Raw genomic sequence first — 11,639 nt, forward strand, 5'->3', positions numbered from 1 at the left:
AGCCTAAGAATGGCACAGCTGGTTGTGAAATCTGATGGTAGAGAATTAGGAGAAGTATCTACTGAAAAGGGAGGGGACAGGCCAGAAGAGCTGTGTGCAATAGTTGGAGCTGGTTGAAGGAAAGCCTGAAGCCACAGAAAGTGGGCTCATCTAGCAGGCTGCTCTCAGGAGTGGTGATGGGAAATTCTGAAGACCTACTCTATCCTTTCCAGGAACCTTACCGTGTTTTTCTGTAAGAAGCCCTCATGGTACATTTTCTTCATACTGTATATAAAAGAGAGACACTCACAGGATAGTGGGTGTGCTAACTGTAACAACTGGTATATCCTTTTAAGAAAGTAGTTTAATATAGTTTATCCTTCTGATATCATTAATTCTTCTCCTGGACATTACTCCAGGAAGCAACAGTAAACCAACAAAACCACATACATGAGTTTTTTTTTAAAAAAATAACCACGAAGGCTACATAGCAATATGGAACTGGCTGAAACATGAAAGAAAAAAAAAGCGGAATGTCTGAATATCCACTATGAGTACGACTTTGAAAATATATGGGTACGGGGGGGACCTTGAAGATGGCGGAAGAGTAAGACGCGGAGATCGCCTTCCTCCCCACGGATACACCTGAAATACATCCACACGTGGAACAACTCCTACAGAACTCCTACTGAAGGCTGGCAGAAGACCTCAGACCTCCCAAAAGGCAAGAAACTCCCCACGTAACTGGGTAGGGCAAAAGAAAAAACAGAGACAAAAGAATAAGGACGGCACCTGCACCAGTGGGTGGGAGCTGTGAAGGAGGAAAAGTTTCCACACACGAGGAAGCCCCTCCGCGGGCGGAGACTGCGGGAGGCAGAGGGGGGAGTTTCGGGACCGCGGAGTAGTGCACAGCGACGGGTGCGGAGGGCAAAGCGGGGAGATTCCCGCACAGACGATCGGTGCCGACCAGCACTCACCAGCCCGAGAGGCTTGTCTGCTCACCCGCCGGGGCGGGCGGGGCTGCGAGCTGAGGCTCGGGTTTTGGTTTTGGACGGAGCTCAGGGAGAGGACTGGGGTTGGCGGCTTGAACATAGCCTGAAGGGGTTAGTGCACCACGACTAGCCGGGAGGGAGTTCGGGGAAAAGTCTGGACCTGCCGAAGAGGCAAGAGACTTTTTCTTCCCTCTTTGTCTCCTGGTGCGCGAGGAGAGGGGTTTAAGAGCGCTGCTTAAAGGAACTCGAGACGGGCGTGAGCCGCGGCTAAAACCGCGAACCCCAGAGACGGGCGCGAGCCGCAGCTAAAACCGCGGACCCAAGAGCCGGGCGGGAGACGCTAAGGCTGCTGCTGCCGCCACCAAGGGGCCTGTGTGCGAGCACAGGTCACTCTCCACACCCCTCTTCCGCGGAGTCTGTGCAGCCCGCCACTGCCAGGTTCCCGGGATCCAGGGACAACTTCCCCGGGACAACGCACGGCGGGCCTCAGGCTGGTGCAACGTCACGCCGGCCTCTGCCGCAACGTCACGCTGCCTCTGCCGCCGCAGGCCGGCCCCGCACGCAGTGCCCCTCCTTCCCCCATCCCCCAACCCCCGGCCTGAGTGAGCCGGAGGCCCCGAATCAGCGGCTCCTTTAACCCCGTCCTGTCTGAGCGAAAAAACAGACGCCCTCCAGCGACCTACACGCAGAGGCAGGGCCAAATCCAAAGCTGAGCTCCTGTGAGCTGTGAGAACAAAGAAGAGAAAGGGAAATCTCTCCCAGCAGCCACAGAAGCAGCGGATTAAAGCTCCACAATCAACTTGATATACCCTGCATCTGTGGAATACCTGAATAGACAAGGAATGATCCCAAATTGAAGAGGTGGAATTTAGGAGCGAGATCTATGATTTTTTTCCCTTTTCCTCTTTTTGTGAATGTGTACGTGTATGCTTCTGTGTGACATCTAGTCTGTATACTCTAGCTTCCACCATTTGTCCTAGGGCTCTATCCGTCCATGACTTTTTTTTTAAAATTCTTTTTCTTAATAATTAAGTTTAATTGTAATAACTTTATTATACTTTACCTTCGTTCTTTCTTTCTTTCCTTCCTTCCCTCCCTCCTTTAGACAACGAATCACCCCAAATTGAGGAGGTGGTCTCAGGGAGCAGGATTTATGATTTTTCCCCCTTTACCTCTTTTTGTGAAGGTGTATGTGTATGCTTCTGTGTAAGATTTTCTCTGTATAGCTTTGCTTCCAACATTTGTCCTAAGGTTCTATCCGTCCCTTTTTTTTTTCTAAATATTTTTTAATTCAATAACTATATTATACTTTATTTTATTTTTACTGTATCATCTTTCTTTCTGTCTTTTTTTCCTTCTTTCCCTCCTTCCTTCCTTCTTCCCTCCCTCCCTCCCTCCTTTCTTTCCTTCTTTGCTTCTTTCTTCCTTCCTTCCTTTCCTCCTTTCCCTCTTTCTTTACTCATACTTCTACTAATTCTCCCTACTTTTTCTCCCTTTTATTCTGAGCTGTGTGGATGAAAGGCTCTTGGTACTCCAGCCAGGAGTCAGGGCTCTGCCTCTGAGGTAGGAGAGCCAACTTCAGGACACTGGTCAACAAGAGACCTCCCAGCTCCACATAATATTAAACGGTGGAAATATCCCAGAGACCTCCATCTTAACACCAGCACCCAGCTTCACTCAACGACCAGCAAGCCACAGTGCTGGACAACCTATGCCAAACAACTAGCAAAACAGGAACACAACCCCACCCATTAGCAGAGAGGCTGCCTAAAATCATAATAAGGCCACAGACACCCAAAAACACACCACCAGACGTGAACCTGCCCACTAGAGAGACAAGATCCAGCCTCATCCAGCACAACACAGGCACTAGTCCCCTCCACCAGGAAGCCTACACAACCCACTGAAACAACCTTAGCCACTGGAGACAGACATCAAAAACAACGGGAACTACGAACCTGCAGCCTGCAAAAAGGAGACCCCAAACACAGTAAGATAAGCAAAATGAGAAGACAGAAAAACACACAGCAGATGAAGGAGCAAGATAAAAACCCACCAGCCCTAACAAATGAAGAGGAAATAGGCAATCTACCTGAAAAAGAATTCAGAATAATGATAGTAAGGATGATCCGAAATCTTGGAAGTAGAATGGACAAAATGCAAGAAACAGTTAACAAGGACCTACAAGAACTAAAGATGAAACAAGCAACGATGAACAATGCAATAAATGAAATTAAAATCACTCTAGATAGGATCAATAGCAGAATAACTGAGGCAGAAGAACGGATAAGTGACCTGGAAGATAAAGTAGTGGAAATAACTACTGCAGAGCAGAATAAAGAAAAAAGAATGAAAAGAACTGAGAACAGTCTCAGAGAGCTCTGGGACAACATTAAACGCACCAACATTCGAATTATAGGGGTTCCAGAAGAAGAAGAAAAAAAGAAAGGGACTGAGAAAATATTTGAAGAGATTATAGTTGAAAACTTCCCTAATATGGGAAAGGAAATAGTTAATCAAGTCCAGGAAGCACAGAGGGTCCCATACAGGATAAATACAAGGAGAAACACGCCAAGACACATATTAATCAAACTGTCAAAAATTAAATACAAAGAAAGCATATTAAAAGCAGCAAGGGAAAAACAACAAATAACACACAAGGGAATCCCCATAAGGTTAACAGCTGATCTCTCAGCAGAAACCCTACAAGCCAGAAGGGAGTGGCAGGACATACTGAAAGTGATGAAGGAGAATAGCCTGAAACCAAGACTACTCTACCCAGCAAGATCTCATTCACATTTGATGGAGAAATTAAAACCTTTACAGACAAGCAAAAGCTGAGAGAGTTCAGCACCACCAAACCAGCTTTACAACAAATGCTAAAGGAACTTCTCTAGACACGAAACACAAGAGAAGGAAATGACCTATAGTAGCGAACCCAAAACAATATATAAAATGGAAATAGGAACATACATATCAATAATTACCTTAAATGTAAATGGACTAAATGCTCCCACCAAAAGACACAGATTGGCTGAATGGATACAAAAACAAGACCCTTATATATGCTGTCTACAAGAGACCCACTTCAGAACTAGAGACACATACAGACTGAAAGTAAGGGGATGGAAAAAGATATTCCATGCAAATGGAAACCAAAAGAAAGCTGGAGTAGCAATTCTCATATCAGACAAAATAGACTTTAAAATAAGGACTATTAAAAGGGACAAAGAAGGACACTACATAATGATCAAGGGATCGATCCAAGAAGAAGATATAACAATTGTAAATATTTATGCACCCAACATAGGAGCACCTCAATACATAAGGCAAATACTAACAACCATAAAAGGGGAGATCAACAGTAACACATTCATAGTAGGGGACTTTAACACCCCACTTTCACCCATGGACAGATCATCCAAAATGAAAATAAATAAGGAAACACAAGCTTTAAATGATACATTAAACAAGATGGACTTAATTGATATTTATAGGACACTCCATCCAAAAACAACAGAATACACATTTTTCTCAAGTGCTCATGGAACATTCTCCAGGATAGATCATATCTTGGGTCACAAATCAAGCCTTGGTAAATTTAAGAAAACTGAAATTGTATCAAGTATCTTTTCTGACCACAACGCCATGAGACTAGATATCAATTACAGGAAAAGATCTGTAAAAAATACAAACACATGGAGGCTAAACAATACACTACTTAATAATGAAGTGATCACTGAAGAAATCAAAGAGGAAATAAAAAAATACCTAGAAACAAATGACAATGGAGACACAACGACCCAAAACCTATGGGATGCAGCAAAAGCAGTTCTAAGGGGGAAGTTTATAGCAATACAAGCCCACCTTAAGAAGCAGGAAACATCTCGAATAAACAACCTAACCTTGCACCTCAAGCAATTAGAGAAAGAAGAACAAAAAAACCCCAAAGCTAGCAGAAGGAAAGAAATCATAAAAATCAGATCAGAAATAAATGAAAAAGAAATGAAGGAAACAATAGCAAAGATCAATAAAACTAAAAGCTGGTTCTTTGAGAGGATAAACAAAATAGATAAACCACTAGCCAGACTCATCAAGAAAAAAAGGGAGAAGACTCAAATCAATAGAATTAGAAATGAAAAAGGAGAAGTAACAACTGACACTGCAGAAATAAAAAAAATCATGAGAGATTACTACAAGCAACTCTATGCCAATAAAATGGACAATCTGGAAGAAATGGACAAATTCTTAGAAATGCACAACCTGCCAAGACTGAATCAGGAAGAAATAGAAAATATGAACAGACCAATCACAAGCACTGAAATTGAAACTGTGATTAAAAACCTTCCAACAAACAAAAGCCCAGGACCAGATGGCTTCACAGGTGAATTCTATCAAACGTTTAGAGAAGCGCTAACACCTATCCTTCTCAAACTCTTCCAAAATATAGCAGAGGGAGGAACACTCCCAAATTCCTTCTACGAAGCCACCATCACCTTGATACCAAAACCAGACAAGGATGTCACAAAGAAAGAAAACTACAGGCCAATATCACTGATGAACATAGATGCAAAAATCCTCAACAAAATACTAGCAAACAGAATCCAACAGCACATTAAAAGGATCATACACCATGATCAAGTGGGGTTTATTCCAGGAATGCAAGGATTCTTCAATATACGCAAATCTATCAATGTGATAAACCATATTAACAAATTGAAGGAGAAAAACCATATGATCATCTCAATAGATGCAGAGAAAGCTTTCGACAAAATTCAACACCCATTTATGATAAAAACCCTCCAGAAAGTAGGCATAGAGGGAACTTTCCTAAACATAATAAAAGCCATATATGACAAGCCCACAGCAAACATCATCCTCAATGGTGAAAAACTGAAAGCATTTCCACTAAGATCAGGAACAAGACAAGGTTGCCCACTCTCACCACTCTTATTCAACATAGTTTTGGAAGTTTTAGCCACAGCAATCAGAGAAGAAAAGGAAATAAAAGGAATCCAAATCGGAAAAGAAGAAGTAAAGCTGTCACTGTTTGCAGATGACATGATACTATACATAGAGAATCCTAAAGATGCTACCAGAAAACTACTAGAGCTAATCAATGAATTTGGTAAAGTAGCAGGATACAAAATTAATGCACAGAAATCTCTGGCATTCCTATATACTAATGATGAAAAATCTGAAAGTGAAATCAAGAAAACACTCCCATTTACCATTGCAACAAAAAGAATAAAATATCTAGGAATAAACCTACCTAAGGATACGAAAGACCTGTATGCAGAAAATTATAAGACACTGATGAAAGAAATTAAAGATGATACAAATAGATGGAGAGATATACCATGTTCTTGGATGGGAAGAATCAACATTGTGAAAATGACTCTACTACCCAAAGCAATCTACAGATTCAATGCAATCCCTATCAAACTACCACTGGCATTTTTCACAGAACTAGAACAAAAAATTTCGCAATTTGTATGGAAACACAAAAGACCCCGAATAGCCAAAGCAATCTTGAGAACGAAAAAAGGAGCTGGAGGAATAAGGCTCCCTGACCTCAGACTATATTACAAAGCAACAGTCATCAAGACAGTATGGTACTGGCACAAAAACAGAAAGATAGATCAGTGGAACAGGATAGAAAGCCCAGAGATAAACCCACGCACATATGGACACCTTATCTTTGATAAAGGAGGCAGGAATGTACAGTGGAGAAAGGACAGCCTCTTCAATAAGTGGTGCTGGGAAAACTGGACAGGTACATGTAAAAGTATGAGATTAGATCACTCCCTAACACCATACACAAAAATAAGCTCAAAATGGATTAAAGACCTAAATGTAAGGCCAGAAACTATCAAACTCTTAGAAGAAAACATAGGAAGAACACTCTATGACATAAATCACAGCAAGATCCTTTCTGACCCACCTCCTAGAGTAATGGAAATAAAAACAAAAATAAACAAATGGGACCTAATGAAACTTCAAAGCTTTTGCACAGCAAAGGAAACCATAACCAAGACCAAAAGACAACCCTCAGAATGGGAGAAAACATTTGCAAATGAAGCAACTGACAAAGGATTAATCTCCAAAATTTACAAGCAGCTCATGCAGCTCAATAACAAAAAAACAAACAACCCCATCCAAAAATGGGCAGAAGACCTAAATAGACATTTCTCCAAAGAAGATATACAGAATGCCAACAAACACATGAAAGAATGCTCAACATCATTAATCATTAGAGAAATGCAAATCAAAACTACAATGAGATATCATCTCACACCAGTCAGAATGGCCATCATCAAAAAATCTAGAAACAATAAATGCTGGAGAGGGTGTGGAGAAAAGGGGACACTCTTGCACTGCTGGTGGGAATGTGAATTGGTTCAGCCACTGTGGAGAACAGTATGGAGGTTCCTTAAAAAACTACAAATAGAATTACCATATGACCCAGCAATCCCACTACTTGGCATATACCCTGAGAAAACCAAAATTCAAAGAGAGTCATGTACCAAAATGTTCATTGCAGCTCTATTTACAATAGCCAGGACATGGAAACAACCTAAGCGCCCATCATCGGATGAATGGATAAAGAAGATGTGGCACATATACACAATGGAATATTACTCAGCCTTAAAAAGAAATGAAATTGAGCTATTTGTAATGAGATGGATAGACCTAGAGTCTGTCATACAGAGTGAAGTAAGTCAGAAAGAAAAAGACAAATACCGTATGCTAACACATATATATGGAATTTAAGGGAAAAAAATGTCATGAAGAACCTAGGGGTAAGATAGGAATAAAGACGCAGACCTACTGGAGAACGGACTTAAGGATATGGGGAGGGGGAAGGGTGAGTTTTGACAGGGCGAGAGAGAGTCATGGACATATACACACTAACAAACGTAGTAAGGTAGATAGCTGGGGGGAAGCAGCCGCAAGGCACAGGGATATTAGCTCGGTGCTTTGTGACAGCCTGGAAGGGTGGGATGGGGAGAGTGGGAGGGAGGGAGACGCAAGAGGGAGGACATATGGGAACATATGTATATGTATAGCTGATTCACTTTGTTGTAAAGCAGAAACTAACACACCATTGTAAAGCAATTATACCCCAATAAAGATGTTTAAAAAAAAAGAAAATATATGGGTACATGTGGACAAATGCCAGAGTGCAAAACAAAAATGAAAACAGTTGTGACAAGGGAATACAGTTATAGATGATTCATTTTATTTTGTTTAAAAATTCTTCAGTCGTGTTATCTTGTTTTACATTTAAAATGAAAAATTAAAATAAGGACAATCACTTAGTCAAGCGGGGGTTAGGAAGGATTCGTCTTAACCCTAATGTATTTATGAGTGGCGTAGTTTATTATTTTTACACCTGTGAGATACAAAGAATTCTTAGATTATGATATACAGTTCTCTTTAATTTGTTTTAGGTAATCTGGTCTAGGTAAGAGTAAATCACAGTAGCCAGTGGTTAAACAGAGTTTGCAATGCGCTAGGTGGTTCACATGTATTAATTCATTTAATCCTAATAACGACCTTATTAGGTAGATCCTATTAAATTCCCACTAGGCAGAGGAGAAAACTAAGTTCAGAAAGGTGAGGTACCTTGCTCAAGGCCCTGGCTTAGCTGGTGAGTGGTGGAGACAGGATTCCAACTCTTGCCAGTCTGGTTCCAGAGCTGTGCCCTAAACCAACGTCCTATGACCCACTCAGTGGATGACTAGAAAATGGTACCATGGGTTTCTAATTCAGGCCAATGCTCTTTCTACTGCACCAGGCTGCATCTTATCTGGCAGGTGAGAAAGCTGAAAACAAGACTGAGCGACTTGCTCATGGTCACATAATGAGCTAATGGCTGAGAATTAACTTCTTGACTTATAATCTAATGATCTTCCTATTATCCCAGACTGCTGGGAATGAAAAGAAAAACACCTAGCTAAGAGCAAAAGTAAATGAGAAAAGGCTTCAGGGAAATCAAGCCTAAGACCTTTAAAAAGATAAAAATCTTCCTTGTCTCTTTGCTCTGGCATTCATTTGAACGCGACCCTGTCCTACATGCCACTGACATACATATGTCTGTGCTTGTGGATCACTGATCTACATGGGAGGGAGCAGGGTGAGGGAGAAGAGAGGGCTTCTGGGAGACGCAGCCATCACGGTGCACATCTGCTGTGCTAGGATTAGCCCAGACTCTGCACGTGTGCCTGTGTTGTGTATGTTCACACAGAGAAATGACATATCAATCAGGTGGGCTCACTGGAAAATGTAACCATCTTCTGATTTAAAATTTAAAAAGATTCTGTAAGAAAAACTGAGCGTGGAGGGGTGATGGTTAATTGTGCACCAACTTGGCTAGACTACAGTACTCGGTTATTTAATCAAACACCAATCCAGGTTTTGATGTGAAGGCATTTTGTAGATGTAATTAACATCTGCAATTAGTCGACTTTAAAGGGGATTACCCTTGATAATGTGGGTGGGCCTCCCCCAATCAGTTGAAAGCCTTAAGAATAAAAACTGAGGTTTCTTGGAGGAGAAAAAAAATCTGCCTTAAGACAGCATTAATTCCTGAGTTTCCAGTTCATCTGAACCTACTGATTTCAGACTTGCCAGCCTCCCTAATTGCATGATCCAGTTCCTTAAAATAAATCCATATCCATCCATCCATCCATCCATCCACCCACCCACCTATCTAGAAAAAGGGAGAGATCCTATTGGTTCTGTTTCTCTGGAAAACCCTGACTGATATAAAGGTCTTTCCAGGACTACAAAGTACTGTGAGAACACTGGGCACACAGATCCACCTGACATACAGTTCATGAAAAGCAGAAAGCAACTGAAAATGCAGGAAGCAAAGTTTGGCTGAGGAGAGATGATGTTACATTCCACCCTGCAGGTGGGAAGCAGAGCAAACATTCCTCTCTGCCCCCAGGGCACAGCAGGCAGTTACAACAATCTCAGCACAGTCACAGCCGAAAGTGATGAGCTCGCTGTGCAACACAGGTCCAAGGACCTGTGAGTCCCTGTAGCAATAAAACGATAGCTGGGAGGACAGAACGCGCACTCAGATTTCTAGGAATTAACAACAAGGAAGGTGCGCTGGAGGTAGTAAAAGAACCTCCTCCATGAGGACTGACAATGACCTCAAGGCATCCTCCGTGTCCTGCTGAACACTGAAAGACAGTGTTCTGATCTGTTTCCCATTTTAAAAGTAAATGTGTCCTTTCAGATTTCTTCCTCACCATCCTTATCACCCTCACCACCATATCCCAGCAGTCCCATCCCCTAGACGACTTTGGGGTGCCAAACGGGAAGGTACAGGGCAGACAGTCAACCTCACCTTGGCTTCTGAAGTGGGTTCCAAGAAGCACAGGCGATTCCCAAGTCCCTCAGCTGCCAGGCAGAACTTCCTCTGTTCCTTGTGAATGTTGGCGATGCACTGGAGGACCACTTCATCTTCCTGCCAGGGGAACAGAGACCCATGTGAGCAGTGAGGGGGCTACATCCCCACGCAGAGCCAAGCCCCCAGGGCACCTCGCTGTGCCTTTACCAGGTGTGCTGAGGGGCACATGTCTTTGAATATCAGATAAAGGAGACTTCGTTCTTCTCATGGCACGACCGAGCTCCTCCCTTGAGTTAGGACTCTCCTCAAATCTGGGGTGGCGTCAGAGAGAGCAAGTACATGGAACAGAGGTACTACTTAAATACACAGCGTGAGCCTCACTTGTGAAATGTACAAACTGCCCACCATCCAAGCGAGCAGTTGGTTACAACACTTGAGTGAACGTGAAAGTAAACCTAAGCGATCTCGCCAAAGAAACAATGCGGTGAGATGGAGGGAGACAGAGACAACAGCAGAGATCTGAGGGAGGTGGGATTTGTGGAGGGAAAGTCCATTTTATGTCAGGGAGAGAAGAGACGTGTTTTGTCGGGGGGAGGGGGTGCATGCAGTGATAACGCACCTGCCGGAGGTGACAGAGGAGGCTGTGGAGAGAGGCAGCAGATGGGTGTCAGGCATATGGGAAAGGAAGACAGAAAGAAACCTGGAGGAGCCAGGCTGGAAGGAGATGCTGAAGGCCGAGTGGGGGAGCCACTCTGGATTCCCAAGGAGGCATCAGTCTCAAAAGCAGCCCTCCTCTAACTGCAGACACCTTGTTTGAATGGCATTCCTCTGGTTGATGGTACAGAAATGAGGCTGACCTCCATTTACACTAATATGCTCACCTCGTGCTCAACCCTGCCTGAGGCGGAGACGAAAACCTTCTCCTTACCAACAACTCCCTCCTTACTCCTCCCACCTGTCAGTCCACAAGCTCTCTCTCGGCTACCGCCTGACTTTGGGTTGCAAACATCAAAAAGATTTCCATGCATGGTGAAGTTAATGGACATATATACACTACAAAACGTAAGGTAGATAGCTAGTGGGAAGCGGCCGCATAGCACAGGGAGATCAGCTCGGTGCTTTGTGACCGCCTGGAGGGGTGGGATAGGGAGGGTGGGAGGGAGGGAGATGCAAGAGGGAAGAGATATGGGAACATATGTATATATATAACTGATTCACTTTGTTATAAAGCAGAAACCAACACACCACTGTAAAGCAATTATACCCCAATAAAGATGTTAAAAAAAAAAAAAAAAAAGAGT

General features: G+C 42.9%; 1 protein-coding gene across 1 annotated transcript in view; it reads right to left on the minus strand.

Annotated features, from left to right (window-relative positions):
• RYR3 (ryanodine receptor 3) overlaps positions 1-11,366 on the minus strand; it is a 374,244-nt gene extending 362,878 nt beyond the window's left edge. Inside the window, exons 1-2 of the mRNA XM_065871700.1 lie at positions 11,220-11,366; positions 10,336-10,455 (exon numbers count right to left, since the gene is read on the minus strand). Coding sequence (XP_065727772.1) covers positions 10,336-10,455; positions 11,220-11,366 — 267 coding nt within the window. The remainder of the gene's footprint in view (positions 1-10,335; positions 10,456-11,219) is intronic.
• Positions 11,367-11,639: the final 273 nt, after the last annotated feature.

This window comes from Phocoena phocoena, chromosome 2 (genome assembly GCF_963924675.1).
Source record: "Phocoena phocoena chromosome 2, mPhoPho1.1, whole genome shotgun sequence".
NCBI lineage: Eukaryota > Metazoa > Chordata > Mammalia > Artiodactyla > Phocoenidae > Phocoena > Phocoena phocoena.